Source organism: Molossus molossus, unplaced genomic scaffold, assembly GCF_014108415.1.
Source record: "Molossus molossus isolate mMolMol1 unplaced genomic scaffold, mMolMol1.p scaffold_m16_p_10, whole genome shotgun sequence".
Classification (NCBI taxonomy): Eukaryota; Metazoa; Chordata; class Mammalia; order Chiroptera; family Molossidae; genus Molossus; species Molossus molossus.
Window position 1 is genome coordinate 41,848,415 of NW_023425345.1, and position 26,098 is coordinate 41,874,512.

A 26,098-nucleotide genomic window follows, 5' to 3' on the forward strand; every position below is an offset into this window, starting at 1 on the left:
TGAATATTATTTGAGTTAAATGAAAAAAATAGTGATATTTTCATGATAGACTGAAAAGAGAATTGATATTTTCATTGGTGTATTCGTTAATTTTTGAAGTAAAAAACTGGTGAACTATTCCAATAAAATGTGTTCCTAATAATTTGAAATTACTGAAGTAGAATTCTGGATACAAATAAACCTTTGAAAAAAATGACCTGAATGTAAAAATGGTAATTGCTATATCCAAGAGGAGACTGAGATTGATCAAGGGATGAGTAAACCTCTATTTTCCTCAAACCACATATCTATAAACACAATTTCCTTAACATTTTCTTCCTACTATTAATGAATAAGTTTTAAATATAGTGTTATAAACATTAGGTATATTATTAAGTTCATATATGAAAGAACTTAAAAGTATTTCTCTGATTTTAAATTTGGTTTCAATTTACAATATAATGGTAATATATTTCTTTTGGTAGATGCTATGGTTAGTCTGATGTGTCAAGTTGGCTAGACTACGATATCCAGTTTTTTAGTCAAACCTTAATCAAGGTATTGCTGTGAAGTTATTTTATAGATGTAGCTAAGATTTACAATTAGATGACTTTAAGTAAATAAAATTCCCCTTGAAAGTGTGGTGGGCCTCACTACATCAGTTGAAGGCCATAACAAAAACTACTTTCAGACTAAAAGGAATTCTGACTCAAGACTGCAACAATATCTAATCCTGTCTGAGTTTCCAAACTGCCAGCTTTCCCCGAAAATTTCTGACTTGCCAGCACTTATCACTGCATAACCCAATTCTTTAAAATAAATCTCATTACCTATATATCCTATTAGTTCCATTTCTCCTGAAAAGCCTGACCAATATTGTAGGTGCCAATCACAATCACATTTCCTACAGCTCATTAAGACTGACTAAGCATTATCATTAATAGCTTCTTTAGTTTCCTATTATAAGCTTATTAAAATGTACTCAAAATATATGGTATACGAAACATTCAGTTAAATAAACAGATGTGGATTTCTGGTGTAGGCAAAGTGTTGTGAGACTAGATCACAATTCCTCTCTTCAGTTCTAAAAAGATCTCTATGTGACAATGGTGTAGAATCCAATCAGTGAGGGCTGTGATAGAGGTATACCTGGAATGACATCATAAACCAGACGTAGCAATTCTCTAACTGAAGTGCAGCGTGTAGGGGAGAACGTGGAAGGAAATGAGGTTGCATGGGTGGATGGCAATTAGATATAAAAGTTCTTGAATACCAAACTAATGCTTTTGAACCTAAATTTGTGACAGGCATCGATGGATATAGAGTAGGGTTTTTTTGTTTTTTAATATTATTTGAAATGCTGTTCTGGACAACTCTATAAAATGAGAAGTAGAAAGGCGGGAAATTAGAGGTAGGGGCCTCAGAATAGCACATAAAACCTTCAAGTTTCAAACCTGTTGCCCCGGTTCGTGACAATTTCACAATATTATCTCATGAATATTATCTCCAGAGTCAACAGTCTTATGAGATAGATTTTTAGTTCTAAAAATAAGCAAGGGCTTAAATTATTATTTAAAAAAAAATAAGTAAGCATTCATCGAAATGCTTATGGAAAACTATTAAAAATAAGCTTTACCAATAAAGAGAACATACTTTTTTTAAAAAGGAAAAAACTCAAGCAAATAAGAAAATAAGGCTATATATTTGCTTTTGACTGTACAAACATAATTTTCAATGACAAATATCTTCACATACACAGAATGTATTTGACATCTGTTGAATACTTACTTCCATGTGAAGGGCATGGTGAAGTACTGTTGAAATGTGTTAAGAGGGAAAGAATGCACAAGGAATTTTACATAAAGGTCATACACACTCTAACTATGGCACTTCTCTTGATTTAGAAACAGTCACTTGCCTTTTAGTTGCTAAACTTTTTTGAATGATAATTTTGGACCAGACAGAAATTATCTGTCTTGCCCTGGCCGGTTTGGCTCAGCGGTTAGAGCATCGGCCTGCGGTCCGGAGGGACCCGGGTTCAGTTCCCGCTAAGGGCACAAACCTCAGCTGCAGTTTGTCCCCAGCCCTGGTTGGTTGTGTGGGTGGCGACCACTTGATGTGTCCCTTTCACGTCGATGTTTCTCTCTCTCTCTTCCTCTCTCTCCCTCCCGCTCTATCTGAACAAAAAATGGAAAAATGTCCTCGGGTGAGGATGAAAAAAAAACAACAACAAAAAAAAGAAATTATCTGTCTTAAAAAAAAGATTAAAAGTAAAATTAAACACAACTATCAAAGATAAAAGAAAAGAGACATTTCTTATGCAGAGTCATTACACGAAATAGATACATGGAACTTCTAATTGTGTCAGAAGGGAAGCGATGATGCCCTAAAAACTCTTATCTTTGTGTTTCTTATTTTCTCCCATTAAAAGATAATAAATAATTATTAGATGATGGATTATTTTCTTTCTTTTTAAAAAATATTTTTTACTGATTTTTAGAGAGAGAGATTGACCAGCTGCCTCCTGCATGCCCCCCAACCAGGGACTGAGCCCTCAACCTGAGCATGTGCCCTGACTGGGAATCAAACCGGCAGCCCTTCAGTGCATGGGATGACCAACAAAGCCATACCTACCAGAGCAACCACAGATTATTTTCAAAGAGGTTGAAACTGTTAGCTGGTAACTACGCCAGTATTCGAGAATTTATAAAGTGCTGGACCAAACATAAAAAATGGTAATATGGCAGTGTGGAGCCTGTAGTTTTATTTACATTTATTTATTTAGTTAGTTAGTTAGTTATTTTTCTTTTTTTTTTTTTTTATCCTCACCCAAGGACATTTTTCCATTTTTTGTTCAGGTAGAGTGGGAGGGAGAGAAAGAGAGAGAGAGAGAGAAACATCAACGTGAAAGAGACACATCGAGTGGCTGCCACCCGCACAACTGACCAGGGCCGGGGACAAACTGCAACTGAGGTACGCGCCCTTAGCGGGAACCGAACCCGGGTCTCTCAGGACCGCAGGCCGACGCTCTAACCGCTGAGCCAAACCGGCCAGGGTGTTAGTTATTTTTCTTTATTTATTTTAGAGAGAGAAGAAGAGAGAGAGAGAGAGAAGCATAAATGAGAGAGAACATCGATTGGCTGCATCCTACGATGTCCAGTGGGGATTTGGCCCACAACCTGGGCATGTGCCCTGACTGGGAACTGAACTGGTGACCTTTTGGTACATGGTTTGACACTCAACCACTAAACCATACTGGCTGGGCAGCCTGCAGTTATAAATGGCATATAAAAATGCACTTAGAAATTTTACATCTAAATGTTTAATTTTTACAGTAGAGATATACTAGGACAAAGAAAAAAACAACAAAATTAATTGGTAAGCACTGATGAGAACATCTGTAATAACTAATGTGAGTTCACACAAAATACGTCCTATCATTTTTCTCTTATCTTTGTATATAAAACAGTGATCTGTATGGTAGTGTGTGACAAAAAGAGTGAGAGCCAACTATAATATATCTTGCATCAATATTATTTTGATTTTGCTTTACTTGACAGCCATAAAAAACACTAGAAAAATAGAGTACAGATAATACTGCTTATACAGCCTAGTACAAAAAGCTAAGATGTGTTTTTCAAATTACAAATAATGACCCATCAGTGGACTTTGAAATCAGTTTCATGGGTCAAGACCTGCATCGTAAGAAAGTAATAAAAGAAAATAAGACACCATGGAAATAAAAAGAAAATATGAGATAACAATATATATTATTTCATAATCACTTTTTTATGTTTTATGTTGAGATGTTAAATGTATAAAAGTACAGATTGTGGATAAAAATGTTCAAAAAACCTGAGTAAAAGGGTCACACTCCAAGAATGGTCATCCATGTACCATTGTCAAACAGGTGGAGTTTCACAGTAGAGGGCCACTGGCGTCAGACTTAGGTGCGGGGTTATTTTAACATATTTTCTCTGCCCCAGATTATGACAAGTAGAACACATTTATGGCATCCTATGGCATCCAATAGGACCATGGTAAAGTACCAGAACCTTGCAACAGGGAACTGAGGTTCCATATCACCTTTGTGCACTGACAAACTGATCTGAATACAGTCATTTTTTAAGCACTGGCTACATAATAAATATAATTGATAGCCTAAAAATTGGGCAAGGTTTCATAGAATTTGCAACTGGGTCAAGCCAAACTTATGAGTATTTAAAAAGTGATGTCTAATTTATTTATACACTAATGAAAAAATGATAAACAAATTATATAGATTTTTACTTTTTTTTTTTCCAGAACATGTACTTGGAATCAGAAGTGATTATATTCTTAACTCAATACTATGTATTATATACAGATAGAGTTCTGGGAATTTAGAACATTAACTATTATATCAATTTCAGAGAGGTGACAACAATGTGCCCTATATATCACTGAAAGGAACAGTCGTCTTCATGGAATTCAGCTTTTTATTACTTCTATGCTACTATGGAATGTGATATTAGATATGAATAATTTACACAGTTCAGAGCATGATTAATCTTGTTACTGTTCTCATAAATGCCTTTTCAAAGAAAATAAATTGTCTTTGGTTGAACAAATGCAGGTCCTAATATAACCCAGTGTATGTGTCTTCACTTGAGATTTTGATGTAAAGTTTTCAGCAAAGTATCATGATAGCTCAGTAGCTCTTTGGAGACTTCCCACTGTATGTCAAAATACACTCACTTTCTTGGAGGTAAATTAGAAGGAAAAACAATTTCATCTGTAAGGTCATGCTAACAGTAGTGTTATAATTTCACTGGGGTCTGTCTGGTACACTAGAATAAATATCTTGTGTACTTCCACTTACCTTGCTACGTGATTAATTACAGGAGCAAAGTTGGTTGGGCCATACAGCTGTACAGATTTCAGACTCCTATAATAAGCCTCCATGACGCCCTCGATGCCATCACAGTAGGGGTTTTGAGGGTTCCCATTCTGTAGAACGTCACAGGCAAAAAAAACAGTAAAAAAATTTAATGGTGTCTATAAAGATAAATTGAAAAAAGAATAATAAACATTGATACTCATAAAGAATTTTTGAATACTCATTTATATATTTATAATTGCAAAAATTAAGTGGTCAATAATAGATTACCATGTATTATGTAGATTGTGATAGGATAATATAATGTGCAGTATAATTAAAAATAAATACTTTTCAAAACAATGGCCGGAGAAGATTCTAAGTGATCTTGAGAAGCTGAATATCACATTCTATAATAAATAACGTCTTAATTTTACACAGGTTTGTATACATGTGGAGATGAATATATAAAAATCCTGAAAAGAAGTAAATAAAATATTGGGTAGCTAACTCTGAGTGGCTATATAATTGGAGACTTTTATTTCACTCTTTAAATCTATATTTTCCAAGTTTCATGAAGTTATGTATTAAAATCCAAAAAAAAAAAAAAAAATGCTATCTGTTCAGTTTTCCCTTCTAGAAAGAAAAATGTAAGGTATCTACCACTTGCACAACTTCAGGGCGAAAGGGTCAGAGGGAATGTAATTTGGTGTCAGAAATATCAAGACCAGGTAAAAGGAAAAGAATCAAAGAAACATATCCATGCTGTTCAAGGGAAATGGAGCTTTTGCCATCCGAGAGTTTTCTGAAAGCACCCAGAAAGGTCACTTTAAACCTGGAGACCTGGTCTAGTTTTTCCACCTTGAATGCTGTTATTCTTAGGTTGAATTCTCCTAATCCAGATTCCACAGATAACACAAATACAGCAGTGTATTAGTTATCTATTTCTATGTAGCAAATTATGCCCAATGTTATTGGCTTAAAACAATGAGCATTTATTATCTCACACATTTTTGGGGTGTCAGGAATGCAGAAGCAGCTTAGCCAGGTGGTTCTCACTAAGAATCTCTCACGAGTTCGCAATCAAGATGCAGACCTGGCATCTGAAAGGTTGACCTGAGCTGGAGGATCTGCTTCCAAGAAGGCTCACGCTAAGGCTGCCAGGGGCAGGCCAACCAGAACTCTCCATTGGGCTGCTTCACTGTTCCCACAACATGGCAGCTAACTTCCCAGAAGGAACAATCCAAGACAAAGAGCAAGGAGGACGTCCCAGTGCCTTTATAAGCTAGTCTCATACATTGTACACTACCACTTCTACTTTAATCTATTTCCTAGAAATGAGTCACTAAGTTAGTTCATATTCAAAGGACAGGGAATTGGGCTCCACCTCTGCAAAAGGGGAGATACAAATAAAATTTGTGGATATATGTTAAAACACTAAGAGCAGTAACAATATTTTTAAATAGCAATAATTTTAGCCTGTATGTTTTTATCTGATCACAAGGAACTGCTAATTTATAACTAAAATGTGTTGACTTCTGCATACAAGCTTTATATGAAAATATTTACATAAATTATACAGTTTTTTGTAACAACACTAAAAAGTAGATTAAATAGTGTCATTGTTTTCCTCTTTACAGATGAAGAAACTAAGCCACTGAGAACTTTAATACTGTGCCCAGAAGTCGTCACACAACACGAGTGACAGAGCCAACATTTGAACCCACGCAGCCTAGCTCCAGAACCCAGCCTCCTCACCACTGTGCCACCATGCTGTGAAGTCCTAAGCATACTGAAAGACTGGGGATCTTCAGGTGTTAGCAGCCACTTCAAATTGCGAGAGAAGAATTTATACCAGATATTCCTTTTAATTTTGCTTTATTTCTTCAAAAATTTTTTGGTTTTGTTTTGTTAATCCTCACCTGAGGATGTTTTATTCCACTGATTTTTAGAGAGTGCAAGGGAGGGGGCAGGGGTGAGGAGAGAGAGAGAAAAACATCAACATGAGAGCGACCCATCCATTGGTTGCCTCCCGCACCCACCACGACCAGGGCCCAGATCAAATCTGTAACCCAGGTACATGCCCTGGACTAGTAACTGAACCCGAGACCCTTCGGTGAGAAGACCAAGGTTCTAACAACCACTGAGCGACGCTGGCCAGGGTTTCTTCAAATTTTTAAACTAAGGCTCACGTAAATTTTTAAAAACATAAAACTAATAAAAGACTTCTATTTAAAATTGGTTACAGCAGTTGATTGAAATTAAAATGTAAAAGTTTAATATTTAGCACAAAGCAGTTAATGGTGATTTTTAAATCTGAGCTGACCTATTTAACCTTCCTTTAAGTAAAATTTTACAGTGTTCTTTTCCCTTGATAAGGTATGAAGCTAATTAAAATTAAAACTCATTATTCATTTTGGGCATTAAAATGTATTATATATCTTCCTTGAGGGAACAATTATAAACAAGGATCACTCTGATCTTTACAAACCAGGAAAAGTGGGGGTGAGAGTTTATATTACTAATAAAACCATATATTTCTTCTATCCCTCTGGAACTGAAATTACAAGGCCACTATTTCATTTCTCTTAGTGGAAAGATAATCCTTGGATGTTCTCGTCATCATTATGGACTATCTGCAGCACTGATTTCTGTATTAGCTCTAATTCCATAATAAATTGCTCTAAGATTTCCGCATATGCCTTGGATGATAAGAATACTTTATTATATACAATTATACATTCTTTTAAATATATGTTTTGTATTACATCAGGATTATTTTAAATAATTTATGACTATTAAAATGTCATTTTCCTCTTAATGACAACATTGTGATGAGTTATAAAAACAATTAAGTCCTTTTAAAATCTCATTTCTTAAAATAATTCTGTTGGGAATTAGTTCTTGCTAGTTAAAACAAATCAAGACAAATGCTACCTCACTGAAGACTTATTTAACCCTTGTCTGGTTTACTTTTCTAAGAAAACAAAAGTGCTTTGAAAAAAGTTAAAATGACATAACAGTTAAGTAATATTAAAATTGAAGCATTATTATCATCATCATCGTTTTCACCATCCATTTGGGAGACTATTTTTCATATGTTTAAAGGGGTATGACTTTATCCTATAAGTGAACTGAGTTGAAAGAACAGTTCAATATGCAAATAAGAAAAAAAGCCTTCCTTAGCAGTAGTTGTTTGCATAGGTGTGATTACAAAGAATAAATGTCCAGGTTAAAAAAAAAAGGCAGAAAAGGAAGGAAGAAAATTATACACAAGGGTGAGAAGACACTCGTGGAAGGAAAATTAATAAACCTCATTTAGTTTAACATAATTATTCCTTTTCTTAGGCTTAAAATAGCTCGTGACCTTTTTCCTGAGGCCCTTAATACTTAGGATCACATGAGTGATTTTCATGGTCTTATACGTTTCTCAGAAGTTTTAATTCTCCCAGAAACAAAATCCCAAAAGACACTCATTTTTACATGGCATTGGGACTGTGGCATGTGGGCTCTTTCACAGAAGAAAGACTTAGACCCCGCGGCAACCTTTTCTGAAATCGTGTGGGTGATGAAATAAAAAAGCAAGGATAGGTACAGCAATAAAAATATTAAAATACTGTTCTTAAAATATATATTTAGGAAAAATAAAACATCACTAAAAGCTTCAGAAATACACATACATATATAACATATATAGCGATGTTAATAAAGCACATTTCTGAGCAGAAGTATTACAGATATTTTATAGAATGTGGTTTAGGAGTGGTTAAGAGAATGGATTCTAAAATAAGACTGATTTGGGTCCAAGTCCTGTCTGGTAAAACCCTGGTTAAACCTCTGAGCTGAGTTATGTAAGTCTTGGGTGCACACTTCTTACCATATTCCATCTGAGTGGCACTTGCCAGAGTGGCGCAATGTGACAGCTATGATTTACCTACCACACAGAAGTTTTCCGAAGATTAAGTTAGAAAAGGGGTATAAAGTACTTAGATCGATACTCAGTAATTACTTAATAAAGGTAGTATTATTGCTTATTTTTGTCTACTTTGCTTGCAGAACTTAAAAATATTCCAATGATGACCATGCATTTATAATAAGAATAAAAATAACAAAGACCTACAAAAATATGAGTGACAGGAAAGTTTACCTACTACAACACATAGGGCAGGCTAGGGAGGTCCCTCTATTAGGAAAACTAAATTTGTCCAAAATCATAGCTCAGCATCCTATATTGATCCCCCCATTATTCATCAGAAAGTGCACGGGAGAGTAAGGCTGACAGCATTGTCCCTGGGGAGTCTATTTTGAAGGTAGACTGCAGCACATTGTTTATCTGCAGTCACACAAATGAAAGCAGATTTATGTAAATTAAACACCAACTAGAGAAATATTTTAATCCAATCATAGCTGCTCCAGTATATTTAACTCTTAATTAATTATAGCCATAAGTACTGCTTCCCATTTGAAAAAATTAATTCCAGTAATGACTAGTCCTTTAAATTTGAAAAGCCATTTTAGAAGAGGCTATTTAGAAGATGTATAAATCAGATGCATTTTGGGTTGATTGAAAATAGCCATGCACTCTCTCTGATCTGCCTCCCACTGAGAGGTAAAAGTTACTTTTCCTATCTGGAAACTGGGCTGGCCTTAGTGACTTGCTTCACCAAGAGAATGTGGCAGAAGGAACATTCTGAGACTTCCAAGGCTGTAGTATAAAGAGTCCTGCAGCTTCTGCCCCAGCCTTTTGGGATATTTGCTCTGGAGAAGCCAGCTGTCATGTAAGAAATCTGACCACCATGAGACCCCCATGCTGAGGAAGCGCATGGTGACCGCATGAAGAGGCAGCATGTAGAAAAGAGGGGAAGTTGTCCAGGCAACCCAGCTCTCTCAGCTATCCCAGCTCAGGCATCACATACGAGTGAAAAAACCAGCTTAGGGAGCAGGCTATCCCCAGGAGACAGGACATGGAGAAGAACTGAAGAATCCAACTGACAGCCAGAATCAGGAGTACGTCTCCATTAGAGCACAATGCCAGCCCTCTCTGGCCATTCAAGCCATCCCAGGGAGGCCTCAGACATTACAAAACAACAGCAACAACAAAAACATAAAAAGCATCCCCCATTGTATTCTCCTTGAGTTCCTGACCAAAAAGTCATTGCCATAACGGAATTCGGCTTATACCTCAAACTTCTAGGGAGTTTTGTTATGTATCAATAGAAACCATACAAATCTGATGACTTTAAGTAGATTTACTGCTAATCTATATAACTGTCTTTGTTTCCATTAATACCATACTCCTAGATCGATCATTTAGCAAAATTAAGCCGAGTCTAGTCACAAAAGCTGCAGCATGATTGACAAATGAAGTAGTGAGCCAATATTTACAAATCCAACATACTATTTTTTTCCCAGAATACACAATCTTGTGATGTATTCTTACCAAAGCAAACTCATGAGATATCCTTCCGTCTGGAGGCAGTTTTGCACCAAAACCTAGAGCGGGGAACATCTTATCACTGTCATAATCTTGAACGATTTCTCCCACTGCTTTCAGTGCCATGCCATAGGCGTTCAGCTGGTACGGGTTCATGTAGTGCAGAGAAGTGGGCTGGGCAGGGTTGCCTGGTGACAGAAACGTATTTCTACCGTGAGTGATCAGGCTAAAGATGCAATATTTTGGACAACACTGTTCTTGATATCTATTTCAAAATGAAATATTTTTAAGTTATGATCATTTTTTTGATGGAGGGAGATGGATATTAACACAGAAATATTTATGACATTCGTTCACGCATGTGGAAAATTTCCCAAAGATATGCCAAAGGATATGCAGATTTTTTTCAGAAATTATTCTTCATTGTCAATGCCACAGGCTATTCTTGAAAATTAGTTCCAGAGAAGAATAAAAGTACTTTTGTTCATTTGATTTTAATATTCATTTTACTTTTTAAAACACAGTGTCTTCAGATTGAATCCTTATGCCTATAATCAGAGGAACCAACTGAATTAATAGGCTTGAATAACTATGAGGTTTTCTTCAAGTTTTTCACAAAAATAAATAGAATATTTGAGAAGTATCCCAATTGATCACTTAGAAAAGGAGAGCAAAGTGATTTTCAAATTCAAGCGATTTAATATTTAGATCTGAAAAATTATTCAGTTTCTAACTAGACATTAAGGTAGGAGGCAGAAAGCCCAAAGTGGAGTCTTGCCATTTACTGGACATTATCTATAAAATGCCTGCAATAAATCCTCCCACAGTGTTTACTGAGAGGATAAAATGAGATTATATGTGTGTGGAAGTGATTAAAAACAATAAAGCACCATAGAAATGTAAGGTTCAGCTTCTACTGTTATTAATGTCTGGGTCATCCATACGGCTCTAAAATTTCAGTATCTTATACTATGTAGGACGTTGCATTTGAATAAAGATGAATTTGAGAGAAAATAATATATGTGCTGCCACTTTAACACACTGAGATTCACATTGAGATGCCCTAATTACCAGCACTAGGCAGCCTAAAAGTCCATTAAGTTTCGTAAGTGAAAATGGAAAAGTTAAATGGAACTTATAATAACACATAAAGCTCAAATCTACTTTAAAGCGTTGCCTGAAGAAGGAGAGCCTCAGGGCACTGCTCTTTTCTGATAAGAAAAAATAATAATAACAAGCACTTGAAATCCAGAGAGACACAAAATAAAGGAGAGATCTTGCCTCGGTTTATAATGCATATCATTATATCAATAATGTTTTTGGTCTAAAAATAATTTATTGTGTAAATGCATTTATATTTCCAAAGGGTCACAAGCATTCAAGGGCTGGTTCCACGTAAGAAAATTTCTAAAAGTGTCTTCTGACCACGATGGTCTTAATATTCCCCTCAGTTTGACTAAATTTTAGACAGGTTTCCCCTGACTATAGGCCCTCCTTTTTTTTTTAGAGCATATACTTTAGATAACTTGCAATTGTAAATTCTCTGCCCTTTGAGGTCTAAAGCTCCTATAATCCAGGAATGTCTTTCTCAAGGACCTGGGAGCCAACCCTTTGAAATGTCATCATAAGAAAGATACCACCTCTATCACCTGTAGTCTAACTTCAATATGTATAAATTAGCAAATATAGATGGTGAAATCACACAGACCACCCCCCCACCCCACCCCCCTCTAACGTCCCTTAGTACTTTTCTATAGTTCCCCACAGCACTTAAATTTCCTCCCCTTTTTTGTTTTGGAGGAGCTGAATCAATATCTCTGTTCTACTGCAATAGCTTTGATCCCTATTGCAATAGTTCTGAGTAGAGTCTTCTTTAGCCTGCTTAATGTGTCTGGTACCATTGTTCTTCGACATTTTCTTCTAAAGTAGGAATTTTGCCACTTAGTTAAAAACCCACTGGAGCCACAGATAAGCAATACCATTCCTTGACTAAGCAGTCATTTAACCACACTCTCAAATGTAAGAGCTGTTAACCAATGGTTGCAATATGGCAACTAATTCAATTTTACTAAGAAAACCATAACTTAAAATAAAAATATCATTAATACCCAGCATGTCTAAATATCTTAGTCTATTGTGCACAACAGGGCCTGATCCTACCCATTCAAAGATGTTGTCTAACTCTTTCCAGCATCTTCATCCCGACCAGTCTTTTCACTGGGCCACTAATGACCTCTTCCTTCCTATTATGACCTCTCAAGTTACCACTCTGTGCTGAAATTCACTTTCTCCTCCTCCAGTTTATGCCTCACATGCACCAGACAACCTTCCTTGTTTCTTCCAGCACTTACTGTCCTCTCCTACTCTCATGGCTTTTGTGTTCTGCACCACAAAACATGCTAATTTGCTAAACTGAGGGTCAATTCCTTGCATCTGGAACCATGTATGTATCACCTCTGTATCTGCAACAATGCCTACGAAGAATGAACTTACAGGTTGATAACATTGGAGCCCAATTAACAATAATTGCAATTATAATAGCATGGAATCTAACACGTATTGAACACCTTACTTCATATCTCACTTATTCCTTTCCAACAATCCTGTGGGTACTTTTATTATACCCACATTTTAGATTATAACATTTTCAGATTAAATAACTTGTGCCAAGTCACACAACAACACTTGATAAAACTACAATATGAATCTAGGCTGTCAGATTCCATAGTCCTTACTCTCAGCTGCAACTCTTATTTAAGGATCTTGTACTATGTTAAACCCTGAATATTATCAAATTTATATCTGACTTCATTTTAGAGGTACACTAGGCCTTTGCAAAATAATCCTACTTGGATGGACTCTTTTTAAAAAAGTCTTGAGATATAATTCATATAACATAATTCACCCATTTAAACTATACAATTCAATTATTTTAAGTATATACACATATATGTATAACCATCACTAAAATCAATTTTAGAACATTTTCATCACCTCAAGACTTGTTCCCTGAGCCCACGCAGCCCAGATGGCTCACTTCTTCTACCTCTGTGACTTTCTAAATAAATGTAGGCTTATATATGAAAAAGGAGGAGAAGGAGGAAAAGGAGAAGAAGAAACCCTGTGCTTATTAACTATTATTCCCTCTTCATTCCATCCAGCCCAGCCCTAAACAATAACTAATCTACTTTTAGTCTCTATTAATTTGTGAATTCTGAACATTTCATATAAGTAGAATTACATATGATATGGTATTTTGTGACTAGCTTCTTTCACTTCATATTGATTTCAAGGTTCCTCTATGTTGCAGCATGTTTCATTGCTTCATATTTCATTCTTGTTTATTGTTGAATAGTATTGATATCAATATATCACAGTTTTCTATCCATTTATGAGCTCAAAGACATTTGGGTTGTTTCTACATTTTGGCTATTATGTTACTAAAAACATTTGTGTACAAATTTTTGTACAGAGGTATGTTTTCATCTCTCTTGTGTATATATCTAAGAGTAACATTGCTGGGTCATGTGGTAAATACAATAACTTGAGAAACTGTCAAAGTGTTTTACAAAGAGGCTGCACCATTTTACATTATCACCAGCAGAGTATGAGGATTCCTATTTCTCTACATCTTCACCAACACTTGTTACCTGATTATTAGATTATAGTCATCCTAGTGGGTGTGAAATAGTATTTCATTATGGTTTTGATGTGCATTTCCTGATGTCCAGGTATTCCAAATAACTTTCATGTGCTTATTGGTTATTTTTACATCATTTTTAGAAAAATACCTATTCCACCTTTTAATTGAGTTGTTTGATTGAGTTATAAGTATTCTTTATACATTCTGGATACAAGTCTCCTATGAGATACCGGTTTTGCAAATATTTTCTTTCAAGCTGGAATTTGTCTTTTCACTTTGTTAATAGTGTCCAAAGCATAAAATATTTTAATTTTGATGGAGTTCATTTTATTTATTTTTTTCTTTTGTTGCTCATGCTATTGGTGTCATATCTAAGAATCAATTGCCAAATCCAAGGTAATAAAAATGCATCCCTATATTTTCTTCTAATAGTTTTATAATTTTAACCCTTACATGGAACTTTTTAAAAATCTATTTTGCATGAATTTCATATATATATGTGAGGTAAGGGTCCAACTTCATTCTTTTGTATATGGCTATCTGGTTGTCCTAAGAATAATTTATTGAAAAGTCTATACTTTCTTTACTGAATCATATTGGTACCCTTCTCAAAATTAATCTTAGACACATGGGTTTATTTCTGGTACCTCAATTCCATTTCATTGACCTATATTTGTATTTTTATGCCAGCACCAAATGTCTTGATCACTGTTACTTGGTAGTAAGTTTCAAAACCGGGAATTGTGAATCTTCCTACTTCCTTCTATTTCCCTCAAGTGTGCTTTCATTTGGGTTCAGTTACCCATTTTTACAAGTTTTGATAGAGACTGCAATGAATCTGGAGATCAGTTTGAGAAATATTACCTCCTTAACACTGTTGAAATTTTCAATCAATAAACATGGCATGTTTTTCCACTTATTTAGATCTTTAAAATTTCAACAATTTTTTCAGAATAGTTTTTAGAGTATAATTTTTACAGTCTATTAAATTTATCTCTAAGTGGATTCCTTTTGATACTATTAGAATTTTTTTCACAATTTCATTTTCAGATTATTCATTGAAAGTGTGTAGAAAAAAATAATTTAATATATTGATTATTTATTCTTCAATCTTGATAAATTTACTTATTAGTTTGAATAGATTTTTAGTGGATTAATTAGAATTTTCTATATACATGATCATGTAATCTGCAAATAAAGGTAGTTTAACTTCTTTCTTTCTAATCTGGGTATATTTTATATCCTTTTCTTAACTAATTGCTCTGGACACAACCTCTAGCACAATATTGACTAGAAGTGGCAAGAGTAAACATTCTTGTCCTATGTATTCCTCATCTTAGGGGGAAAGCATGCAGCTTTTCACCATTAAGTATGACGTTAGCTACGAGTTTTTCATATATTCCTTTCTTTTGTAAGTCGACTTGTATTCCTAGCTAAGTTTTTTTTTCATGAAAGTATATTGGAACTTTGTCAAATGCTGTTTCTGCATCAGTTGAGATGACCATGTGGTTTTTAATGTTTTTTTCTATTGATATAGTGTATTACATTATTTTATTTTATTTTTTTTATATTAAGACAACTTTTCATTCATGTGATAAATGTTACTTGGTGAGGGTGTATAATTTTATATATTGCTGAAATCAATTTGTTAGCATTTTATTGAGAATTTTTAAACCATATGCATAAAAAATATTGACATTTAGTTTTTTTTTTCTTATGATATCTTTGTCTGGCTTGGGTATCAAGGTAATAATGACCACACAGAAAGAGGGAGTTGGGAAGTATTTCCTCCTCTTCTAATTTTTTGGAAGAGGTTATGAAGAATTGTTATTAATTCTTCTTTAAATATTTGTTAGAATTCATCAGTAAAGCCATCTGGACCTAGATCCAGATAAACTTTGTGAGTAGTTTTTATTTTTATCATTACTACTAATTTAATCTCTTATCATAGATCTGTTCAGACTGTCTATTCTTTAAGTCAGTTTCAACAGTTTGTATCTTTCTATTAAATCCTTGCTCTTCTTGCTGTGCTAATGTTCATCAGTGAACAAAAGCTAGTATTTCAAACCAGTTGGGCTTTAGATTTTATTTCTATGTTCCACAATTTACTAAATAAAACACATGAGTAAAAATCATTAACTTGAAGTCATAATGTTAGACAATGAACTTAATGTGTAGTCCAAGGTGAGATGAATTAGAGTTCAGTCTCCTAATCTCTATTTCTAACTCAAGAATTAATTAGCCAAGACATATTTATTATTAAAAAGATATTCTGGACACCCCCCCATTTGCATAGAAGGACAATTGGTGTAATTCTACTACTACATGAAATGTGAGTCACCATGAAAGAAATGTGAGGGCCATAAGCACAAAAAATAATTAAAAAATAAAAACCTAGATAAATATAAACTGATGACAACCCTGGTAAAAGTTGAACAGTGAGATTCATGTTCTTATGGTACATCATAACTAATTTCAGATGACCTATTTGAAACAAAGTTACTTCAAAATAAAATTAAAAGTCCACTTCTTTTTTCTTAAAATATTTGATATATAAATAATGAATATCTGCTCATGGAGTATTAGATGATACACTTTCTGAATTAATTAAATATAAATGTGTTAACATAAATAATTATTAAAAACAAAAAACATGAGTAAAAAATGAAGCAAGTCAAATAAGGTATATGTACTTGAATTACACTTATATAAATTAATATACAGAAAAGTACTATAAAAATGAGGATTATAATCAGACAAACTTCAGAATTACAGTTACATATGGAGAAGCGAGGGCAGACGAAATGGGGCATGGGTACACAATGGGTCTAATTAGATCTAATTTTTTTAAAAATATGTGAAACAAAAATCACCATATATTGCCATCTAATAAATTTGAATGAGATTCTTACGTACTTTTACTACATTTCTTATAGCTGTTTGTATATCTGAATTAATTCATAATGTTAAAAAGAAAGAAAAAATTATCTGGATATCTGAATTTTATATGAAACACTTCAAAATAATGAATATAGAATTAAAATATCTAAACCACATGAAAATAGATACTCATTTTTCACTTAATTGCTGATCATTTTTATTGGGGAGAGTCATAATACTTACCATTTGATGCTGTAAAATCAATAGCCACTGTGAAATTGATTTGTGTTCTAGAATATAAGTAAATAAGAATCAATAATTAAATAATTTTACAAAATGTTTGATTTCCATTTGTGTTATATTTTTTAACATAACTAATTTTCTTAAATACTACTACTGGCAACTATGTTACAGTACACACTGGATGGCATCAGATAGACAGTTTTCAAAGGTAGGAAGCTGGCAAAACACCCTATAACCAAATATCTATGAAATAAAACCTAAGGTGTGGGCAATAAAAGTAGCTGCGATTTGGGAGCACAATAACTAAGCAAGGTGTTCAGAATAAAGAAGTCAAACTGCAAATAATTACTTGCCAGTCTCCAATGTCAGCATTCATTGTTGATTTGCTTTGCAAAATTATTCTATAGCCCATGTGAAATTATTATGCCTTTAAAAGGGTAACTTAGTTAAAATCATCTCCAGTACTTTAGTAATATCATTTCTTGAACTAACTCTTTCCAGCAATCCTAAAACACATGATTTTCTCCTGCTTTCTTAAAAAATAAAGTACTTCAGATACTGATCTACCTCTCAGTGATTACTGCATTCCTTTGTGTATCTATAAATATAAATATTTATAAAGATGAAATTGGTTGCATATACCTTCAGCACATGGTAGTTAACCCAAATGATTTTTCTGGGTTATATTTTTCCTTTTTTTTTTTCCTTATAGAAACCAAAGCGGTGGCATTCATATAAAAGCCACATGTTTTTGGATACACCTCTGACTCTTTCTATAAGTAATTCAGCCTCTTCCTCACCAAGTAAGGCATAAAAACACAAATATGTGACAATGATATGATTACAGGGATAACTTGCAATCATATCTAATTTAAAAAATAATTTTAACTTAAAAAGCAAAAACCATTTGAAAACATAGGTACTTCGACTATTTTTAGTAACAAATTACTTTTGACACATTTCACAATTGATTTACCACTTCAATGTTGAAACTGTTGTTTAAATGGTGGTAGTGGTGGTGGTGGTGATGCTGGTGTGAGAAGGAGGAGGAGGAGGAGGAGGAGGAGGAGGAGGAGGAGGAGGAGGAGGAGGAGGAGGAGAGCTATTATAGCATAGGGTCCCTTGCAGTTCTCTTAGCATTAACTACAGTAATATTTCTTTCTGTCTTAAAAAATTAAGCCTGAAGAGCCCTAAATACTATTCAGATATTAAAACAAACTCAATCAGTTTTTATCTAAGGAATAAATCTTTTATGCTTTACATTTAATAAAAAAACTAATATAGATTCTGTTTATAGCAACATGGTAATTTTTTCTTAGAGTAGAAATTAGGTTTATAGGCTAAGAATATAGGTTAATTTGGAACATACACTAACAAGTATGAACCAAAATGAGTTAAACATTTTTCAGAAAAAGAATATAGGGATACTTTTGGGAGAACATTTTGAGATAATAAATCCCTGTGAGGAACTTGAAAGAACTGACTATCAGCACATTGCGTTGTCATTCTGCTGATAGGGAGAGAACTGACTTGTACTACAGGGAGTGTGGTGTATTAGAAACGGTATAGCTTTGGAGTCCGAAAAAACTGGGTTTGAATTTCAATAACCCAGTTACTGACATTAGTCAAGTTTTAAAACTCTCAGAGGGAAGGTGCCTGGCATGCAATAATTAAGCAAGGACTCAGAAAAAAATCTATGCAAAACATTATATCTATATCTATATCTATCTATCTATCTATCTATCTATCATCTATCTATCATCTATCTATCATCTATCTATCTATATATAATGCACATTATATTTATATTACATGTAATGTGTTTTATATAGTTTATATAAATTAACCTCATAACATTTTTAAAAGAAGGTAATACTATTCTCCTTTTACAGACAAGGAAATCTAAGCTCATAATATTTAATAACTTTCCACATGAGTAATAAATGCCAGTATTAGAATTTAAATTCCTAATTTCAAAGACCACATTCATAAACTCTACACCATGCTATTTCTATAATTAATTATTTGCCCAGCTATAGTAAGAACACAATAAAATACAGTGATTATTATGTCTCAAACCTAAAAATGATACTGCACCGACATCCTTAATGATAAACATGCCAGGATATATTCTCCTGCTTGGGCAAATTTGTCCTTCTGTTAAGTAGGTTATCAAATATCTCCATCACAAAATAATCAGTATAAAGGCTTCTTTATGTTATTTTATTCAAATGACACCTCCTTAGGAATGAAAAAATAACTTTGAGTTTCAAGAACACATGTTTCAGCACATTATAATGGTCAATTTAGTTGAGTCTTTGGGTCAATCTCCCTTAGGTTGTAGGGACAGTCACCTTGTCTTGATTCAGTTCTCTTTTATAACAGTATCTGCACAGTGCTTTTCACATATTGGAATGCACACCTGGTAGTTGATTGATTTCAAGATTTGATTAGTTCTTTGCCTCATTCTGCATGTCAGAAAGAATCTGACTGTTTTGAATCATTATTCGGATCAGAAGAAAAATATGATGGCTCATTACACAAAACATTTCATGGTTGTGACAATCCCTTAGCCTATTACTACACCATTTGGATTTTTTCATTAGAAAAACTGCAATTCAACAATTCTTCATGAAACATCTTCCAGTTGTCAAGCACTGTGTTTAAGTGATAAAGAGAAAACAGGAGCAAACCAAGTGCTATCCTTGAACTCAGAGAGCTCACAATCCCCGCTTTCTACTGTTGAAAACAAGGACAGAAACAGCTCAAGAGTTTCTAATTGAATTCATGTCAGCAGCAGCATAACCTAAAGTTCAACTGTGTATTCAGAGCTTGCTCATTCCCATGATTTCTAAGAATTTGTATTCATATTATAATGTATACTTACTACACCAAGTGTATTTTGAACATAATTAATAAAAGTTTGTTTAAAAAAGGTGCTAGCAAAACCATAACTTCAGAGTATAAGGCAGATTTCTTAAAGACTTTGATAAATTATTCATGTCATAAAAGTAAACCAGACAAAGCATTTTCATCATTTATCTTGTTACCCTTTTTCATTCTTTAATATTGCTGGAAGCCTAATGTAAGAGAAGAAAATCAGTCATTTTCAAAGTAAGAAATCTGAATTTACAGGAGATGACTGACAGAATATTCATAAAACTATCACATGTACGTCCTTGAAATATTCTGCTTAGGAAGTGTTACATCAGCTGTCATTCTATGTTTTACTATATTCTATATTTATGTGACATCATTCTAGAGTATAAAAAAAAACATGCCTGCCAAACTTCATGAGTTAGCACTAACATCTCATGAGACTTCCCAATTCATATGTCCTAGTAGTGCTAAAATATATACTTGGAAAATGTGCTTATTTCACTCTTCCACCTTCCCAAAAGCTGTGAATGATAAATAAATCAGATGTCAAGATGGAAGGTTCAACTCGCAAAGCGAAGATCCATAGAAAACAAGTGTAGATGTGCAAATCCGCACATATGTATACACTCCCACACACATGCGCACACACAGAGTAATACCATCTTAAATTACTTTTCTACAACTGTCCTTATAAATTAATTCTTGAGAACTAACTGTGATGAGGGTGTACAGAAGGATTGCATTATTTTCTTCCTAATTTCAAATTCTGTTCAGCTGTACAAACTTAACATTATCAGTAGGAAACGTGAAGTTTCCCCCTTCCTTCTTGAAATTCATCTTGACAAAGGCAGATCCAGGTCCACAAGCCCACTGCTAACATTTCTGTCATTATTGCCATGCTGGCACCAAGACGATGCTTCTGCCTTGACTTACTGGATATGGAATCAGGCTCATACTTCAGTTCTAGAACCTGCCCTGAACCTGTTCACTTGCCTCTAGCACTAAACCTTGAATCCTACTCTGTCTTACCTTTTTTCCTCTTTCTTAAAGGTGGTTCAACTACCTATTTGACAACACAGACAGCAGCCTGCTTCCAAGTTTTGCTACATCTTCACAATTCCTGCTTTCTGTGCCCATAAACTTCAGAGGATGCATTACCCTTGACAGCTGAGATTTGCTAGAATGAGGGCAGGCTTTGAGATGCGAATTCAAATATAAGTACTTTTACCTACCTACAGTGTAATCTAGGGAAAGCTATTTAACCCCTTTGCCCCTCATTTGTAATAAATTAAGAATAAAAAGCCTTCCTTGGATTATTTATGATAAAAACTCACAGTAAAGTGGGACTAAAGGGAATACACTTCAACATAATAAAAGTCATACATGATAAACCTACAGGTAACATCACACTCAATAGGCAAAAACTAAAAGCATTTCCCTTAAGATCAGGAACAAGACAGTGATGTCCGCTATCACCACTCTTATTCAACATAGTACTGGAAGTCCTCCCCACAGCAATCAGACAAGAAGAAATAAAAGGCATCTAAATGGGAAAGAAAGAAATAAAACTGTCACTATTAGCAGAAGACAGAATAATGTATATAGAGAAAGCTAAAGATACCAAGAAACTACTAGAATTCATAAATGAATTCAGTAAAGTATCAGGATACAAAAGAAATATCCAAAAATAAGTTGCATTTTTATACACCAATAATGAACTATCATAAATGGAAACTAAGATAACAATCTCATTCACAATTGCATTAAAAAATATACCTTGGAATAAATTTAACCAATAATGTAAAAGACCTGAACTTGGAAAATTACAAGACACCAAAGAAAGAAATTGAAGACGATACAAATAAGTATAAGCATATACCATGTTCATGGATAAGAAGAATTAATATCATTAAAATGTCCATACTACCCAAAGCCATCTATAGATTCAATGCAACTCCTATTAAGATACCAATGGTGTATTTCAGAGTTAGAACAAATATTCCAAAAATTTATAGGGAAACACAAAAGACCCTGAATAGCCACAGCAATCTCAAGAAAGAATAACAAAGTTGAGGGAATCACACTACTTGTTATCAAACTATACTACAAGGCCACAGTAATCAAAATAGCATGGTACTGGCATAAAAACAGACATACAAATTAATGAAACAGAACGAGAACACAGAAATAAATCCACACATTTATGGTCAATTAATATGTGACAAAGGAGGCAAGAACATAAAATGGGATAAAGACAGTCTATTAAAAAATGGTGTTGAGAAAATTGGATAGATACATACAAAAAATGAAACTAGACCACTTTCTTACACCATACACAAAATGGATTAAAGATTTAAATGTTAGACTCAAAACCATAAAAATCCTAGAAGAAAACATAGCCAGTAAAATCTTGGACATTTCTTATAGCAATATTTTTTTCTGATAAATCTCCTTAGGCAGGGGAAACAGAATAAAAAATAAACAAAGGGGACTACATCAAACTGAAAGTTTTGTGCACAGCAAAGAAAACCATCAACAAAATGAAAAAACAACCCATTGAATGAGAGTACATATTAACCACTATATCTGACAAGGTGTTAATATCCAAAATTTAAAAAGAATTTACAAAAAAAAACACATAAAAAACAAACAATGAAATTAAAAAATGGACAAAGGACCTGAATAGACACTTCTCCAAAGAGGACATACAGATGACCAATAGACATGCAAAGATGTCCAATGTCACTAAGCATCAGAGAGATGCAAATTAAAACCACAATGAGATATCACTTCATACCTGTCAGAAGGGCTATCACCAATAAATAAACAAACAACAAGTGTTGGAGGATGTGTAGAAAAAGGAATCCTCATGCACTGTTGTTGGGAATGAAGACGGTGCAGCCACTATGGAAAACAGTATGGAGTTTCCTCAAAATTTAAAAATAGAATTGCCTTTTGACTCAGTGATTCTACTTCTGGGAATATATCCAAAAAAGCCCTGAAACACTAATCCAAAAGAATATATGAACCCCTATGTTCACTGCAACATTATTTGCAATAGCCAAGATTTGGAAGCAGCCCAAGTGCACCTCAGTGTATTAAAAAGCTGTGGCTTACACAATGGAATGCTGCTCAGCCACAGAAGGGAAGGAAATCTTGCCTTTTGCAGAGACCCGGATGGGGCCTGGACAGTATTGTGCTGGGTGGGGTGGTCCCGTCAGAGGAGGACAAGCGCCATGTGATTTTGCTTATATGTGGAGTTTAATGAACAGAATAAACTGACAAACAAAATAGAAACAGACTCACCAATGTCAGAGGAGAAGAGAAGGGAGCTATGTGAAAAAGGTGAAGACATTAAGCAAAATAACAAACAAACAAACAAAACCTCGTAGACAACATAGTATAGTCATTACCAGAGGAAAATGATGGTGGGGGGTGGCAGGAGAGGATAAAAGGGGGAATAAATGGTGATGGAAAGAGATTTGACTTGGGGTGGTGAACACACACTACACTATACAGATGATCCATTACAAATTGTATACCTTAAACCTATGTAGTTTTATTAATCAATGTTAATACCAATAAATTAAAAATAATAATTTTTAAAAAGTACATATTCCCTTAGAATCCCCTAAATCTCATGACATGCGGCTATGGGGCTGGACAATAACATGACAGGCAACCATTGGGCCAGAGAGGCAGCTACCTGACCAGGTTATATTGCAACAGGCAGCTACTATCATGAGAGGAAAACTATCGTGAGATGCCATCACTATCAGGCAGCTACGGGCTGGGCACTATCAAGCGCTTTCAAAAAAGGCAGCTACTATCAACAGAGGCAACCACCAGGCCAAGAGCTGTCATAAAAGCCAGCTACAGGGGCCAGCCCATGTTGTGACAGGCATCTATTCAGGCATTTCTGTGATAGGTAATAATAATAAGGGGAAAAATACAATATGATCTCAAATAGAGAAAAACAAACAAACAAAAAAACCCTTCCTTGTATTGTGAGGATAAGAAAATCATCTGTCCTTGAGCAGACACTCAGTAAGTAGTTGTTATGATTATTATCACCATTATGATGCTAGATTTGCAGGACTTGACTTTAGTGTGCTTTTTTGAAAACTGGAGTATTTTGTGTTTATTCAGTTTCTGGAACTGCCAGAGAGCTTCAGGTTATTTCTCAGAACCCAACCCTCCCATGTCAGATTTTCCTTCCTTCACACCAGCTCCTAAGGTCCTAACATGCCCCACCTCAAACTGCACCACAAACGATCTAACCTTGTAGAAGTTGTGATCTGAGTACTTCCTCAAACAAACTCCTCTGCATTAAGTTGCTATGCCCCCTGCCTCCTTTTCCTTTCTATCCCTCCACGCATTCTGGGCTGCTGAGGGATCCGCAAAAGTCAAAAGGAAGAAGAAAAAGAAACTGGAGACAAGTGATGTGATTCTTCAACTATTTATGGTCAACTATTTACCTTGGTCCTTACTAAATCTACTTTTCACAAGTTAACAAAGCTTTGTGCTTCCTCCAGACTGAAGATTGATTGCAGTTTTGTTTTGTTTTTTAACACAATAATAGTGTTCCAAAGTACAATTTCTCAAGGTCTGGCAGTTCATGAACTCATCAAGGAAGGTATGCAACTTGTCCAACTTTTTTTCAAACCACTAATCTAGAAAATATCTCATAAGTGACATAATCAAAATATCAACCCCAAACCAAAAATATAAGCACTACCCAATTGAATTCCTTTTAAAATAAGGTAGGTACTGAGGAGGCAATAATGCCTATTAGAAAAACTATGAACTTTTGGATCACAGATTAGAGTCTAAAACCCAGGATCACAACTAGGTAGGTTGTTGTGAACCCTTTGCAAACCTTTCAAGTGTCTGAGCCCCAATTATTTCATGATAAATAGGTAACAGCTACTTTATTTATTTATTTTTTCTTTATTGATTTTTTTAGAGAGAAATGTGAGAGGGAGAGATAGAAACATCAGTGAGAGAGAACATTGATTGGCCGCCTCCTGCATGCCCCCCACTGGGGATTTGGTCCACAACCTGGGCATGTGTCCTGACTGGCAATCGAACCTATGACCACTTGGTGCATGGGACAACGCTCAACCACTGAGTCACACCAGCCAGACGGTAACAGCTACTTTAAGAAGTCCTCTATAAGAAATGAAACACTGACATACCTACACGTGACAAATATTTTACAAGCTGGAGGAGAAATCTCTTCAGCAATCCATGGCATTTTCTCCTGGTTCATATTAATCCTTTCTTCTGGAGTCAGAAGAGACAGTTCTCTCTTTACATTAATGTATATTTCCTTTTCATTAACTCTTCCCACAGTGATCGTGAGAAACAATGGTGACTCCACCTTGAAGCTAATATAACATTCTGACTCCTGAATGAACCCGGAGCCCTGACTCCCCCTGGGCTGTGGGATGTACCTAAGAGCTCTGGGCTGACTCGGGATTCCCATTAGTTCTGCCTCCAGAGCAAGACGCCCCCCGCGTTGCCCATGTCCCAACAGGCTCCGGGGTCAGAGCCTCCCAGCACCTGGTCCCTTGGCCCACCCAGCACCTTTCCCAGTGCGGGCTCCCTGCTCAGGAGCGAGGAGAACACAGTCTGGGAGGGGAAGGCACTAAGATATCCAGGTCGTCTTTCCCTCCTAGGTAAGTTTCCTTAATGAGCTCTTGATATACTGACGGAATTGTTCACCTCTTTCTCTGGTTTTGGCCCTAGGAAATTTTCTTGGGTGTTGGTCAGTGATGGGACAATGAACCCCCAACCAGTATAGGCGGTAGGGAGTGTCTGTAGATAACTTAAAAATATTGTAATCTTCTAATATTCAAACTATATTCTAATATCACCATAACCAACAATGCTAAGCAATGCCAGTAATAAATTCTCCCACCCTCCCACAACCTGCCCTTAGTAAGCTACCCTTATCTTTGTTTCTTTTTCCCTAAGCCCCCAACCTTCCAATTGCCCACCAAAGATACTATTTCAGAGACAGTGTGGCTAAAAGTGCACACTCTGGCCCTGGCCGGTTTGGTTCAGCTGTTAGAGCGTCGGCCTGCGGTCCTGAGAGACCCGGGTTCGGTTCCCGCTAAGGGCGCGTACCTTGGTTGCAGTTTGTCCCGGCCCTGGTCGGTTGTGCGGGTGGCAGCCA

At 35.1% G+C, this 26,098-nt stretch overlaps 1 protein-coding gene across 2 annotated transcripts in view; it reads right to left on the minus strand.

Annotated features, from left to right (window-relative positions):
- CPNE8 (copine 8) overlaps window positions 1–26,098 on the minus strand; it is a 191,716-nt gene that overhangs the window by 24,274 nt on the left and 141,344 nt on the right. For both annotated transcript variants that reach the window (XM_036251304.1, XM_036251305.1), the window contains 3 exons: window positions 17,038–17,084; window positions 10,278–10,459; window positions 4,841–4,968 (listed from right to left, as the gene is read on the minus strand). In XM_036251304.1, the coding sequence (XP_036107197.1) occupies window positions 4,841–4,968; window positions 10,278–10,459; window positions 17,038–17,084 (357 nt within the window). The remainder of the gene's footprint in view (window positions 1–4,840; window positions 4,969–10,277; window positions 10,460–17,037; window positions 17,085–26,098) is intronic.